The following is a 16,906-nucleotide window of genomic DNA, read 5'->3' as shown; positions in this document are numbered from 1 at the left end:
CCACGACAAGCGCCAAACCTATTTTTAGCCTAAATGCGGTACGTCCTCTCGACCAATCAGAATTCAGGTAGCGTTCTATGCGATCCAACATGGCGGCGCTCTGAAGCGGGAGAGTTTTTTGTTTCGTCCGTCCGTTCAACACGTTCAGACTGAGCCATTAAAAAACATTTTGACAAGATAAATTGAATATTAACCAAATGTGTGGGTCTAGGTAAAAAATGTAATTTTCCTGAAAAATATTAAAATGGATTTATAGCGTTTTGGAAAAGAGCTCCTCACTTTCATATTTCCCTTTCATTTTTGTTGTGTCTCCTTTCTAAAAGTTACAAACTAACAGTACAGGCATGAGCGTGGGCACGTGTGAGTGCGATCATTGACGGCGGTCCTGATGTCTTTTATATGCGTCTGTTCCTCGCGACAGACATTGAAAAACATTCAGAGGAAATGTTTTTAAATGGACCATGTTATGTACTCACTTTGTGTATATTGTGTAGAGACACAATAATGAGGCAGACATTGCACAGGACTTGCTGTTACTGCTGCTAGGCTTGTGTACACACACAGAACTACAGGGTACAGCGAGGGACACACAGGTAGGCAGCTATTGAAGACCAAAGTCAAACACCAACACAAAACAATACATTAAGTTTGACTGCACCCTAAAACGGCAGGTGGGCACTAGGCGCAGTGTGGGGCTCCTACCAGTAGGGGTCTCCCCTGCACCATATGGCTTGCGGGGGCTTCCCCTACGCCACTGAGCCAGCAGTGACCTAACATGACTCCGCAGATGCATTTACTTAGCATATCCATCTGGGAACTCTCATTTGGAGATCTTTTGGGAAGGGCCGAAAATACTGGTTGCTGATTGGATAAACCATCTATCTATCACCAACATATAGTCAAAATCAACCAGTCAGATCAACAAAGCATATCACCTGCTAACAGCGCCAAGGCAAACCACAGAAAGTAAGGGTAAAGGATATTTGCCGTCTGTGTAACACACATTTACGTATAAAAGGCACAATTACAGGTACCAGGTCCATATTCCAACAGAAGGATCGAAGGGAAAAAGCGTTAGCAAGGGGCTTGCTCGATAGCTGCACTTACTCATCTGTGGAAGCCGTCATATTGTTTACACTAAACAGTCACTTCTCGTTGCATCACACTTCGACCCGCCTCAAAACCAACAGTGATTGGTTCGGTCGCCGGTCAAACTTCTCCAAATTTTCCAGACTTATCTGCGAGTAAAATACAATAGCGCTTGCAAGATCAGGATGGTCTCGCGAGGCTAGCGGTGGCCAGAGCTTGGCACTATGCTGTCGTTGATTCATGTTGGTCGAGCTGTATGCAATACTTCCAGTCTTACTCACAATACTCACCTCCAGTCTTAGGGTAGCTAAAATGCTGCCACACCTCTGATTTAAAACAGACTGGTGCATCCTCAAGTTCTCTTAATGCTTCCATGATCTGAACCTTGCCGTTTTCTTGGTCTTATACTTTTTGTTGGAATGGTCATGTACTCAACTATTGAGAACTGATCAGATTAAAGTTGTACAGAACATTTTCTAAATTGTATATATTGATTTGTTTTATGTTAGAAGATAGAACAGTCTTGTTTATAGATCTAGTCTTATTCCTTAATCGCTATATTGGCATTGGAAAGACACTAAGGACTCGGCTTGCTCTGAACTTGGCCTTGACTTCTTTAGACTTTGACTCTGACTCACCTGGACCTTGGACTTACTTGGTCTTAAAGACATTTATAAAGATATAAATGTATGTTTATCTGCATTAGTAGAGCAAATTTAATTTTAGCAGGATTACTTTGTTGAAGAAACACTTAAGAATCAGTAATGTCACCCAACATTTTAACCTGTATTGAAGGTCAGGAGTCGCATTCAGTTGAAATAAAAAGCTTTGTCAGAGTTTTATTACAGAATATTATACAATTTGTAATCCAGGACACCATCTGAACCGGGTGTGTTAGTACTAGAAGCAAACATCTGTTTGACTTAAACATTTCATGGAATGACAATAAAACTGGTCCCAAAATTGAGCCTTGGTGTAACCCATGTAATTAAAGAGGTGAAGGAATCTTAATCATCAATGGAAAACTCAACATTTTTGTTTCACAACTATTTGGGTATTCCCATAGTAGTCCACTTTTAATACCTATCCACTCTCATATAAAATAGTTAATACATTTGGAGGTGATGTTTTCAGTGCAGGAGAAAATCATTTTATGATTATTGAAGAGCACACATTTTAGCAGATTATCTTACTTAATAAATGGTTTTCTTAAAAATCTCTAAGATTAGACGCTATGGCCATGGCCATATAGGTCTTTAGTTAGTAGGATAGCATGAATCAAGGTTGGGTTGGCTTTACTGTATGGTGGACGAGTCATATGTGAAAGTATCTTTTAGTTCTTGTGGAGAAAGTGACTGAGCCAAGTAAGGAGAAGTTTTTTCAACACGAGTCAAAGAGGAGTAACACTGGGGATCCGAGGGATGTTGAGAGCAAAATGTAAGCCATGATTTTACAAAACTTCACACTGAGTTGGAACTGAGAACTGTCTTTATTTGTCTCACATGGGAGAAAGCAAGCTCCATTATTTCTTGTTCGTTCCATAAAGGAATGCACACCACAAGAGGCTTTGAGTTTTAATTAAATGGAATATTTATACACTGCAGATGTTCAACATCCTTTTCTTACTACATGCTGGCAAATAGGCCATAGAGTTTAGAGTTAGCCAATCATTACCATGTTGTCAAGTCACAGAAATTGCAGTGATTAATCACTACGTTCTCAAGAGTATATTGTCTGTTTAAATACCTTGTGAGTAGAGTATTTATGCAAGATATTTGATGAAATTTTCCTTTACAAACTTTAAGTTTGCAGCTTCACAACATTTACATACACAAAGTGAGGATTCGGAGCATGGGTTTCGTTTCTTTAGATTTAGGAATCATTTACAGACAGCAATGGATCTATTTGAGATTCAATGTCCTAAAAATGGAAAATGTTGATGAGAGTCATTTTATGTGTATGTAAATCATGGATTACTGCTTTGTTTGCGAGATAACTTCCTTGTTCGGTCCCACAATATTTACTATGGCCACTAGAGGTCGCCAACTAATAACGACCGTAAATATGGGTCGTTCAGCTGCTTGCAAAATCAACTCTTACCACCGTTTTTTTCGTGAGATCTGTTATTTTAGGTTTTGCCAGAATTTTCTGCAATTAAGTATTGATTATAAGATACAGCTTTTTGTGTGCATTACTGTTATACAGCAGTTTAATAAAAAATATCAGATGTAATCACTGACCAGATTAATGCAGACCTAAAGGCATAGGCAGTCTCTACATTGCAATACAAACAGTGTGAATACAAACTATATGGTATTTTGTCTCTGGTAGGCACTGTATGAAGTTGCCATGATTTGTTAGCATGCAAAACGGAGCGCAGCACCTCCAACATCTCTATTTGCAAAAAAGCCATCATAAATTCAGGTACCAGAGGTGAACTTGTGGTTTGATAAACTGCCTGGAATTAATTTCATATGAAAATTATTAATTGTTATTATCCCATAATGAATGGAGGCATTGGCTATTTCTTAAACTATTTTCTGAGTTATTTGTTTTCTTTTTATCATGCCTGCAGTTTACAGTTTATTCTGCAGTGGTGTGCTTGACTGCTCTCCAGCCATTCATCAAGGCACTGCTTTCCATTATTTGGTGCAGTCAGCTGAAACTGAGAAAGGCTTTTGGGGTGGTATGGCTCATTCTTCCTCCACTAACTCTCTGTTCTGCTCAACAGAGATGTTCCTCGTATTTTTCACCTTACGCCCCTGGATCAGTGGTCATTAGACAAGTCGGTGAAATTATATATGCAACACAGTTGTCAAATGATCCTGGTTTCCCAGGATTCCTTGATTTTCAGTGAGAATAGTATTAAGATACCAACCAAAAGATTTCCATATCATCCATAATAATAAAGCACTAAATTTACGTTTATCAACTAACTCCCTTAATCCTCCCTTTAAGTACAGTCATAAAGGTTTCTATCTCCCCCATATTCACATTTTCTAGATACCCACCCGGGCCTCAACACTCACAAAATCAATAACCTAAGTATCATATTCTTGGCTTCTAATATTGTCAGACTCAGATTCCATCAGGCTACAATCTGTGCCGCATTCTGATAACAGCATGAAGAGAGGCTGGTTGAGATGAAATGAAATAGTTTATCGTTAATGCACACTCAACAGCCAGCCATTCTGAACATCTGTATTCATATGTATACTCTACACCTACTGCACAGACTTCACCCTACAGTAAAATGTATAGAGATTAAGACATTTACAGCTAGTATGTGTTTTAGCAGACATCTGTTTCTGTGGCTCCCCTTTACAATCAAATCATCAAATATTTGTGTTTACAATGAAGATGGTATCCTCTGCAGCCCATTTACATTTCCACCTAATTTCAGCTTTGCTGGTAAATATTTGATTCATGAGGCTGTGTCACTTGAATCCATATGAAAGTTAATGTCACAGTGGAGAGATGTGTAAGCAGCAGCAGTCTGACTGTGAAGTACAGCAAACAACTTGACTAATCTCGTGTGTGCTGACATTGTGACTGATGATCAGTGTGCTGGTGGCCACCTGAATGTGGACCATAATCTCCCAGCTCAGGGTGATATTGCCAGCTTCAGCATTCACTGGAGTGGGCTCTTTGCTTTAGCACTAAAAAAAACGGAAAAAAAACAGCAGCTCTCAGATCCATGTGAGCGTCATAAAAAAACATTGTGAAAAGGGGAAAGCACTGCCAAGGGACCAATTATAGCTTTAAGGTTTAGGCCCATAAGCAGGTTGATGTTGGAAATGTTATGATTAAAAGCACATACACACACACAGTAACAAAACAATAAAAAGCTTGGATTTTAATTGATTATGTTCAATTTTAATATAAAAATGGGTTCATTTTCAGTTCAGGGTTTATCATTTCATGTTTTTAATCTCAACCTCCCTTTCTAGAAAGCTTTGGGGAGACTGGATTGGAAAGAGAAAGAGGGAGAGAGAAACACTGATATGACTTATCATATATTGAATTTTCCTTTTACTATAGCACTTCATGATATTCATGGATTAAAGGAGGAGAGTTACCAGCATGAAAGCAAAGCAAATACTAATGGTATTCCTGTTTCACAGGGCACCAGCTATTTTCATCAACATATCTCAGGTTACTCAATCCTCACCTCACTTATTTGTTGTCACGGCAGGTACTGACAGACTGCATGCTGTCTACTGTAAATATCTGCAACCTGTCAAACTTCAGCTGGCCTTGACTGAAAGAAAATGAGTTATTTTATTCTGTACAATACATCAAGGCACTTTAAAAGGGATACAGCAATGCCCAGCGTTGAAGTCCTTTAGCCTATAGAACTGATATGCTTTGTGTTTAAGAGATGGCCTATCCTCCCTGAAGGTATATTGCAAAAGTGCAGGTTTATTTCTCATTTCATCATTGCACTTCACTGACTCGTCTTGGATCATCAGTGGTGCAGACAACTTCCATACCATCATTACTCCTCTCAGAACTGTTTGTTCCCTTTCACTGGGCTGGCATTTATAGGAAAACGGAACCATTGCTCAACATAATCTATCCTTTTTCCCAGAATATTGCCCTTACTATAGGATTTATTGGGTGTTTTTTTTACTGTTAAAGCCACTATGTATAGATTTTCTATTATTCTGATGTCTTATGTTTTGTTTTCTAGATAACTGATACAATGCTAGTGTAAATTGGTGCAGTCTAAGTCAGACATTTTCAAAACCCACATGTTGTGGCTTTCATTTAATCTATTTTCAAATATCTGTTTTGTATACTGTGTCCCCACAGTGGAGCACAATATATTGCATCTTAGCAAATTAGAACAGTTAATAATACAGCTCAGTTATAACAAGGTAATAATGGGGTCATATCTTTCAAGATTAGCCAAAACTCTGAAATGTCTTCTTTAAAAAATGCCATAGGAGGTTGACTCAATCAAACAGTCTACACATGCCCATACAGTATTAATCAGGCAAAATAAGTGAAAACAACTGTGTGGGCGTACTGTGACTGTGAGGGTGTGTAATGCCTTTAAACTATTAGTGCCACATCATTACTGAGAAGTTCTTTGTAATAATTGTTCTAATGTCTTTTTACACATATCCCACAGAAGTCTCTTTGTTATCAACAATATATTTTCTGGTTGTTACCTTTGCATTTATTATGGCATTACCTCAGTACAAGATATTAACAATTTATTTTCCTCTTATTACAGAATTGTAATTTAAAGTGTACAAAATGTTCCACAAGTTACACAAGTTAAATCAAATATGTTGTGAAATATACCTCCTTGTCACCCACACCTAAACATATGCTTATTTTAAGTGAGGTCAGTGTAGAGGGTCACACAGCACAGTGTAGAGTTCTTGGAGCAGTTGGTGGTTCAGTGACTTTCTAGACTTTTGTTTGGTAATGTAATGCAGAAGTAAAGCCGACCACCCCTCCAATCACCATCCTTAAAAAATGAAATACAGTCTGTAGTTGGCGCTGGGGATTATGTTTCCACAGAAAGGACAGTATTTGCCACACTCTAGACTGCTACAGAATGCCAAGACTAGAATTTCATAAATGTATTATGTGAAGCCCAGTTAGTGGCAGTGTACAATAGCCTGAACTGACGCACTGCCTTAATACTTATTATGTAAACAGCCTTTATTCGCCTCATAGGCACAACTAAAACGCATACCAACAACAGGTCTTTGCTAAAGCAGTTGTATATACCCTAACCAGAGCATGAGGGATCCAAAATGATATTCATTACTGTTCGTATTTTACTTTTTTTCCATAGCATTTCCGTGAATTGTGAGCAGTATACACTGGAGACAGGCAGAAAACATACTGAGAGATGGTAGAGGTAGATGATATGACAAAAAAGTTAAAAGTTATGCAGGAAATGATAACAACACCTCCACATTGTACCCCACCCACACAATGCATCCGCATCCATTTCCCTTTTTAATATGACACGCATTGCTGATTTTGCTGCATTACCTACTGACATCCAGCCAACTGCATTTGAATTCTTGTAATGATGACATGATGAAATGTTGATGTGTTTGTTGATGGGAAATTGTGTGATAATGAGCAGATAAGTAATGTGCGCTGTTGGAATCATTTCCCAGTTACTATTTATAGTCAGCCTCACCTTCACCTCTAGCTGACAATGGTCTCCATCAGGACAATCGAGGTCAAGGAAGGTCCACAGACCTTTGGCTGTCCCAGCCTACTCCGTTCCCCCATTTGAGCTGGACTAATGAGGCAGACAGCTGCTCCCTCAGTTGAAATGTCCCTGTGGTGAACTGTACCTGGGAGAGGCAGAGACAATGTCACCTTCATATTCAGGCACAATACAAGAGGAAAACAAAGAATGCATGTGAAGTCAAGAGAAAACATGCACAAAGATTAGCTTATGGACAGTAAAATGCTCCTAGGCAAATGCAGCACATTCAGCTTCAAATATGAACTCAAGAGCTCTAACACAGTTGGTGTTTACTGTTGTCATCCTTAAAAGGGCCGCTCTGGTCAGGCTCATATTAGCCTACACCTTGACTTTTCACAATTCCTAGCAAAAGACTATTGGTTTAAGACATCTGTTTCTAAAGCTTGGCAGAGTTCAATAAAACACAGGCAGGATAGAAATGTTTCTGCAATGTAATTAGGGGACTTTGCTGAGACGACAAGTACAAATGTGGAATAAGAAGGTAAAATCCAGCGAGGCTGGGTGATTAGGCCTCATTTGGATGTCTTCTGCACACTGTGACGAGTGGCTGTTTCAGGGCAAGGCAGTCGCTCGCATCGAAGGCCCACAGTGCCTCGGATTATGTGTCAATTTACCACCCAGCTGCAGCTCTAGACTCTATAGCAGAACATGACTACCTCTAATTAGGCCATGCTACCAATTAGGGCCCTGCAATAAGGAAGCGAGGAAGGCGCTCTGGGAGAGTAAAACCTACCATTGTCTCCCCCGTAAAAAAAAAAAAGACTGTTTTCTAGCACCAACAGCTGTCGAAGGCTTGAGTCCATGTCAGCCATGCTGTCATCAAGCTGTCTTTGGTTTACTGGGATGTAATGAAGACATTAATGTAATTGGGCAGTATGATGACAGAACATTAACTTTGAAGGGTGTCAAGTCTAAATGGTAAGTTAATGTGATTTAATGAAAAGACAGTAACAATCAGTCCAAAACAGAAATCTATTCATGTCACAGCCCTGACCTCAAACTCTGTCTTAATCCCACAGGTAGCCAAGGTCAGTTCCCCATAACTCAGAATGTGACTGTGGTGGAGGGGGGCACAGCCAACATGACCTGTCGTGTGGATTACAATGATAACACTTCCCTCCAGTGGTCAAACCCTGCACAACAGACCCTATTCTTTGGGGACAAGAAAGGTAAGTAATATTGCCAGGGATAATAGCCCTAAAGATAAAATGATGAGATATGACAGAGATGTCTTACCCAGACTACATTACTACAGGAGTCTTCTTCATTAACTTTTCAAATTTGAAATGTAAAAAATTGTCCCTGCCTGCCTGCGAGCACACAATTTGACTGAATACAGAAAAAAGACAGGATAAGAAGGAAATGCTTTACACGTAATGTCAAAGCAGATTTTTAATGAATGTATGTCTCCATTGATGTCCCAGGGCATAAACTAAACAGAAATAGACTGTTTTTGAATTGAACTTCTGTAATCACGCAACACTGACAGTGTTGTTTACAACACAGTAACGCCTGTGGATTGTGAGATGATTGGGCTTAATTAGCAATTTAGCTGCCCTACATTTGAATAGCTGTTTGGATGTCACTGAAAAGAAAGCACACTGTTGCAACTGCGTGAAACAAGGCCTGAGCCAGAAGGAATTATAATGTGCTCTCACCAGCCAAATCCAATTTAAAGGTGACAAAAGTCTGAAGTTGATAAATTGGAATTGCGGAGAAAGGGAGTATAACAGTGGACTGGTCTTGTAAGGGTTGGGGGTGTCCATCTTTCAGTGTTTCTCACAGCATATTACCCATGTCATTTATGCTGTACCAGCTAATACAATATCATTGGTTCAGTGATTGAAGATTAACTTTCCCTTTGAATAACAATTGATAGGAGAGAGAGAGAGAGAGAGAGAGAGAGAGAGAGAGAGAGAGTAAGTAAGTGTGTGTGTGTGTGTGTGTGTGTGTGTGTGTGTGTGTGTGTGTGTGTGTGTGTGTGTGTGTGTGTGTGTGTGTGTGTGTGTGTGTGTGTGTGTGTGTGTGTGTGTGTGTGTGTGTGTGTGTGTGTGTGTGTGTGTGAGTGAGAGAGACTTCGTGAAGAGACGCCAGAGTGAACCAACAGAGTCACAGTTTGGTTTGAAGAAATACTTTCTCCCATTTTCTCCCACTGGATTTTGTAATGAAGTCTAAGGTGTTATATTAGATGAATTTACTTCCAAATATAATTAGGCGGAAGTTAACTAAATCTTAAATACTGTAGATTCTTGTGTGAATGGTGTCAATGTGTCAAAAGGATTTGAATTCACGCATAAAACCAAAACTAAGTTTTTGGTACTCAATTGGTACAGCATTTTAATATTTGACTTGCAAACCTGCTTTGCAAATCACAAAATTATATCACGTTTATTTCTTTTTACCTTGAAGAGATGTAACGCATGCTGAATCCTTTAAATCCTATATTTAGATTATTTCATTTGGTCCCTTTTTTCATTCACATTCATCTCATCTCCTGTGAATACAAAGCGACAATCTGTATCCACATGTAAATCCAGAATGCTGCTTTTACAAGCATGTAGCTTGGAGAGCACTTGGACACTGTGCCCTGCTTGGAGAGCCAGTTATATTGCATGGCAAAATCCTTTTCCTGAGCAATACGGATGACAAAATGAATGTAGTCCACTCGGCAGAGGTTGCCAGGGCTAAGTATGGGAACACTTCCTCTCCATCTCCCTTTAAACAGCCAAATGAAAAGCTTTATTGGCACAACTGATACGATGCCTCTGAGGCCATCAGGAGAAACGGGAGGCGTGGAACAACATGGGTTTCATGCGAGGAAGAGGGTGGGACACCTGGGAAGAAATCTCTACTGTGCCAAATCACCAGTTAATTGCTTGGCAGAAAACTGCAACTGTCCTTCTCCAGTTTGTTGTGCTTTCTTGTAGGAGCCAATGAAAAATGTTAGATTCATCCTTATACTACCTTTCAGTCCAACAACGAACTGCAGACTGGCTAAGCTTTAGGCAGGCTTTTCTCTCCCTCTGATGAACAACAGCTGGTCATAGAGTGCTCTCAGTGAGTAGATTAGATTAATGTAGCTATGTTGCATTTTCTTGTTCTGTGTTTAGATAATTGTTATCTTTTTTATCTGCTGTTGTTTAGATACAGTCATTCTTATTTTTGTTTTTTCATGCTTGCTTGTTGTCTCTGTCCGTTGTCTCTGTTGTCCACCTCTCCGCTTACTACAATCCCCTTGGGTGTCCATGACAGCATGGCCATATGTTACCATTTGATACGCATGTAAGTTTCCCCCACTCTCTCCTCGCAAAGGTAGTTTGTCATTGTGCAAGTGTAATCCAAAGGAAATTCAGTTTTTATGTGTGATTCCAGATGCTCGGCACATACAAGCAATGATGATAAAAATACATCTGCTGTTCTGTCTTAAATTAGACGAAAAGCTCCATGAGGCGTTTTTTGAAAATCTTCTCTCGTTCTTACCCTCAAGCACCGTATTAAAGATAAGGGCATTTGTGTGGATGTGTTTGGAGTTTGATATGAAATAGTGAGGGAAGAAAAAGAGTATTAAAATGACCTTTTAAATCCCTTTGAGCAGTAAAGAGAAACATCTGTAAAGAAGTTGAAGTTCCGTGTTATATCAATTGGGTTTGGCAGCTGCTGGATAAAGTAAGACAAAATCTGATCTTTGCCCTGACTATAATTTGCTCCATTTTAATTCAGGTCTTACAAATGGGAATAAAAAAAGCCCCAAAGAGTGGCTATTACAGCCAAGGAGAAATGGGATTTCTGTTTCTTTCCAGAATTTAAAAGACTGAATACATTAAGTCTCCTCCTGTGTATCAGAAAGAAAAGCAAGCATGTGTATCTTTTGAATCCAAACATTATTCATATGAGTGCACATAATTCAAGTCCTAATACATAATGACAGAATAGTTTGTTTGACAGTGCCTTCCAAAACGTTCCAAAAGTGTGGTCTGATTTAAAGAGTCTAGTAAAGATATTGGTTATCATCGGAATATAAACTCTTCCGATGCCAAAGTCAGACACATTGCTAAAGTCTCCACAAAAATGTAAATGCTTTTAATACATTTAAAACATTTGAACAAACAACTGATCATTTTTCTGCCAAGGACAGTCTCCAATAATGACAAGGCTACTTCAGTTAAGCTTCTTCTGTTGCATGCTGCAATTACATTAACAGAAGGGTCACAATGGTGTACTATTAGTTTAGAAACCCCTTGGGAGTCTTCAGTTAGGTAGGTAGAACATAATCCCAGCACTACGTCCCACACTTTATGACCTACAATTTTTCTATGCAGCAATGTCACGTCTCACCACAGATGTGAAGTTGGGATAAGAGATGTGGTTGCAGGTGGGAAGGAAATAGTGGGAAGTAGCAATAGCTAGTGTAAACTATAAGAAGAACCTCTATCTCATCCTCTCCCATAAGCGGCTCAGTCAAACCTTGTGGAGATCCAAGAGAGTGTTAACCTTGCTAGATTCCCAAAGCTGACCCATATGGGTTGGACTGTCTCTGCACATTTGTCTAAAGCTGAACACAGCCCTCCTCTTATATTCTGCCAGCTGGCTCCTTGGCATGTACCTCCTCATCCATTATGTATATCTGAGTCTTGGTTGATTGTTGCCACCTCAGACAGAGGCTTCAGACTACACTATGGCAAAGACAAGCATGCAGATTCCCTCACACTACCACCACAGACCTGAAACAACAGATTGATCCCCTTAATAGCCAGGCCAGCACATCATTCATAAATTTGACCAATTAGCAGGAACTGTTGAAGGAAGCAGCCATGTGGTGAGCTGCCATGAGGAAGAAAATCGATTTGCACCATATGTCTTTTGTAGAATTATCCCTTTTATATGTTGCCGGGGTTATGAATTATTGTTACTGAGCAGGACAAACGAGACCAGAGCTGTCCTTTGCTGTCTTCATTATGATTTACTTCACTTATGGCTTCTGTGGGAAAAGGATAAAACCTAAGAAGTTACTGAAGAGAATGGTAATGACATTCCTGGAGGCATGCAAGATGGAAGCAGAATCTTCTGTCAGATACATTGAATATGAATCATGCAATTAATGGGAAGCTATTGTCGGTTGCATGTCAAAGGCAGATAACAAATTGCTCATTTGAACTACAGTATGTGTTTGTAGCAAAGATATGGAGATGTATACAGCATATACATACATGCTGTGGCAGATTGTACAACACCGTACAACATCTCAATTCATTCCCTCAGAAGTTTTGGTTCATCATTCATGACATTCAATTGGGGTATTCAGCTCAGATCATAAAGGTCACAAAGTAAAATTGATCTTAATTGGTTTGGAGTAATCAAAATGCTGTTCTGTACTAAATTAATGCTCTAATGTGAGCATTAAAACATTCATTAGCTTGCGAGAATAAAGGATAATTGCCAAGGATGCAATTATTGGAGTGAGCACCAATGAAAGCACATTATAATGTCCATTCTAGTAAACACACAACATGCAACAGTGGGTCTGTCGGAAGGATGTTCTGTTGGAAGATTACATGAGCTTGCTCTCGGATATACATGTGTAAATCTATCTCCAGTTTGAAATTTACACAGGTTGCCTTATGCAGGTTGCTGTTCTTGTTTTTAATTATTTGGCATTTGAGTTTACATTGTTGTTTTAAGGACACACTTGGAATGTAGGAGACAAGTTTTAAAGAGGGAAAAAGTCATATACAGTACAAACAACACATATAAAGAAAAAAGGAAGTTAAATGTGCAAGAGTTAAACATAACATGACGTTGAGTATCAAAATGGATTTGCTGCTGTCCACATTTTCTTAAGATACAGTAGCTTGGGAAAGGAATCTCACACTGAAGTGATGCTGAGAAAAACTTCACAAGTCACAAGTTTGTATTTGCATTTTGTTTACTTTTCATTGGCTGTTTTTTTAGGGACTAATGGGCTTGTGTACTGGGTCACCAAAAGCTTCACTGAAATGTAAATCTATACCATATTGGCACTATAGACTCCACTATTATCACTAATGTGAAATACTTCTCTTCTATGAACTATACTTAGCTCTGTGCCACACTCCACTCTCATGTATAATGTTAATTAGCTGTTTAGGAAAATGAGAAATGGGATGGATGTTTAGATCCCTTTTACGGGGGCTAAGTCATGTTATGTGCTGTATTGTAATGTGTTTTTAAATACGCTGAAATGTGTAAAACTGCTTTGAAAACCAACAGAATTATGTAACCTCACTGGCAGTTGTTGTAGGGAAATCTAAATTTATTGAGTTCACATGAGAAAGGGGACTCAACAGCAGAAAAATTTCCACAGCGTACAATCAAGCTTATGTCAGTGGGCTGAAAATTGGACGGACAAAAATATATTCAGTCTCATCATTATTCACCACTTGATGAGGGGACATAGCATAGCTGCTGGGAGAATTCCTCTTCTTCCTTACCCTCCTTCAAGTGCTAAAAATGAGTCCAATTTGAGTAGCATCTGCTCTGTGGGATCTCTGAGAGCACGGAGGTAACAATGGCCCTCTGGAACAAGGCCCTTTCCTTCTCTTAATTGCAGCCACATGTGTGGTGGGAAAGAGCCCCCTGCCTGCACCACTAGCTCTGGAACACATCCAGAATCGCCCACACAGTCACTGAGTGAGCACAGCCAGCAGCAAACACACTCTAATTGCAAAGAGTGGAGCCCCTGGCTGGAGAATGGGGGGGTGCGCCAGGACCCTGTGTTCTCACTGAAGGACAGCTAGTGCTTTCACATTCCAGGACTGGCTCAAAGTGGTTACAGGCTATGCAAAAATGGCCAAATGGGGACACTCGGCTATGCGGATGTAAGATATTTTGGCTGAACCCCGAGAGCCATCAACTTGTTTCCCAGGCTAATGGATAGATGTGAAATGTCCTTTTCAATCTGGAGTGTCAGGAGATACTTCTTCGTTTTGGATTAGAAACATTGGGTAACATATGTCCTCTTCTCAGTGGAGTGCAGAAGTGAATGCCATGTGTGCACTTCCGGTTCCTCTGCCTCCAGCTTGACCTAAGGACAGAGCTAATGTAGCTACCAACCAGACCTTCGGCTCTTCTCTTACACATCAAAACAATGCACCATAATGTAATTAATGGACATGCAGTTGTATTGACCTCTCAAATTTTCCAACCACCGCTTTACTCTATGTGCCACCAGTACCCATTCACACACATATTCATACACTGATAGCTGGCAAGAGACTACCTACTCATCATGAGATTTGGGTTCAGTATCTTGGCAAAGGACACTTTGACATTCTGACTGGAGGAGCCAGAGATCAAACCACCGATCTTCCGACTGTTTTACATGTTAAAACAAATTATTTGGCATTGTACATTCAGAATTGACTTAGGTTGTTAAAACTGAATCTGACAAACTGCGGTTCTCTTGGGAGACCTCAAATTGGTCTTCCACCGACATGGTTGGTGGAGCAAAGGACTGTCAGGGAAACAAGGCAAACATTACTTTGCATCAAAGGGCCATAGCAACAGTATCCTTTGCCCCGAGGGGGGACTGGAATGTCAGTTTTACTGATTTGAGACAGCCTTGGTAAGGCCTCCATCACAGGAGATGTACTGCGCATTAAGCTGCCATGCTGCAAGGCTGTAGCATACACAAGGTCAGGTTGCCGATTTATGCTTTCTCCTAAGCAGGATGAACAATGCAGGAGCTATCTAGGGTTTCGGGGAAATTAACCTTTTCATCACATTGATTTCCTAAAGCACCTGGAAAAAAGCTTTGTCAGCCACTGGCATTTGGGTCTGATTGTGACGGATCTGCCCACAATCTGGGCCTCTAGCCTGGATTGGATGGTTGTAGTAGGGTTTCCTGGTCATATGCAGTTTGAGTAATAGATAGTCTTTGGGTTATTCAACCCTTTGTACATCTCATTCTATCAATATGTCATTGTATAAAATGCTGTGTAGTGCCAGTGGCTGTCTAACATGAGTGCATCAGTCAAGTCCATCTTCTGTTTAACAGTAAGTTGTTTCCTAGCCACTACTTTAAACTATGTAAATCAGTATTTCAGCTACTGACATTTAGATTTAGTTCTGTGTCAGTTAGCTGTAGCCCACTTTAAATGCCACTTTTATCAGTCTGTACTGTGTCTGGCCACTCTTTTGTGTTAGTTTTAATGGATTGAAAAGGTGATAAGTTTCAGCAAAGGAATTTAAAGAGAGTCCACTCCTCTGTTGTCCAACCATATGCTCAGTGTGATCCAAATAGTCATAATTTTGGTGAAATATGGCTAAATATGCTTCTATGAAGCTGTGAGGGTGGCAATGGTGCAACATGGAAGCTCCAGCCATATTTTGCCAAAACGATGACTGTTTTGATCAGACTGACCATGGACATTGTGTTTGGAACATTTATATAGACATTTTGATAATTTTTTTCTGTTGTAACAGACATAACTTCAACCTGCTCCTCAGGCAAACTACGAATCTTTCACTTTTACACCTACAGATTTTGGGTGGAAAATGACTCTAACTAAAAGATGTCTGTTTTCCCTTAACAAATCCCTCTTAGAAAACAGCCAGAACATTTATCAGCATCTCAGAAGTGTTTGAGCTTTGAGGAACAGGAGGTTAAGAAGAAGAAAAGTTAGTCTGTTTCTCTTCATCTTTTCTTTGTCCGATGCAAAGATAGAGGAATACGCAGGGGAAGTACAGTATGTCGTCTTGTCCAAAGCTTTGATCCTCTCAGCCTGTACTTCCATATCTTTTGAGTTCCTGTACGATGTTTGTTTAGACCCCATCACCTCTCCAATGAATCCATCCACAAAAGGGTTTGCTGTTTACTGCCAGAGCCTCTGGGCATTTTCAAGCTCTGTAGTGAGGATGCTTAACTACAAAGAACATCAGGCAGCTTTGTTTCAGGATGCGGTTGCTACAGTAAGACTATCAAATGTTTGTATAAGGCCCCGTAGCACATAATAAGCTGGCTCTCTGATGGCACAGCTTGTTGTAAAATTTTAATTCTGTCTTAAAGATTGTTTTGATTTATTCTTTATTCTTGGATAACAAAGAGTATCTAATAGGAAACTTCTTAGGGCCATCAATATCCCTATGGCCAATCTTTCTTTTTTTTTCTTTTTAGTGTGTGTGTGTGTGTGTGTGATTATAAGATAATGATCATCCAATGATATGGTGTAATTGAAGCTGGAGAACAGCGTTGTTGATAATGACCTATGTCTGTGAAAATCTAATAATCTTTTCAGCCTATCTAATTTAACTGTGTATCACATAGTTGCTGTGTATGTTCATCGCTGAAATCAAATAAATGGGAATGGAGCAGATGATTAATGATTTTCATAGATGTCTCCTTTATCTGATGTGATTTCACATTGGCCATGTTGATTAAATCTTAATCATCATCTACCTCTGGTGCATTTTGCCAGATTTGCCTCGTGTTGTACAATCCAATAGAGTTCAAATTACTTCAGACGAAAAAGTGTCCAGGGAGAGAACTGGCCAAGGCCTAAAGGGATTCAGGATTAAGAATGTGTAATTTATTCA

The 16,906-nt window shown here is 39.7% G+C and overlaps 1 protein-coding gene across 3 annotated transcripts in view; it reads left to right on the top strand.

The window, feature by feature from the left end:
- Nucleotides 1-16,906, top strand: part of cadm2b (cell adhesion molecule 2b) — a 166,677-nt gene that overhangs the window by 129,802 nt on the left and 19,969 nt on the right. For all 3 annotated transcript variants that reach the window (XM_083913952.1, XM_083913951.1, XM_083913953.1), the window contains one exon: nt 8,356-8,505. In XM_083913952.1, coding sequence (XP_083770078.1) covers nt 8,356-8,505 — 150 coding nt within the window. The remainder of the gene's footprint in view (nt 1-8,355; nt 8,506-16,906) is intronic.

The sequence above is a fragment of the Echiichthys vipera genome (assembly GCF_963691815.1).
Source record: "Echiichthys vipera genome assembly, chromosome: 5".
In the NCBI taxonomy this organism is placed as follows: Eukaryota; Metazoa; Chordata; class Actinopteri; order Perciformes; family Trachinidae; genus Echiichthys; species Echiichthys vipera.
Note: the sequence above shows the minus strand (reverse complement) of the source record. Positions and strands in the feature narration are given on the sequence as shown.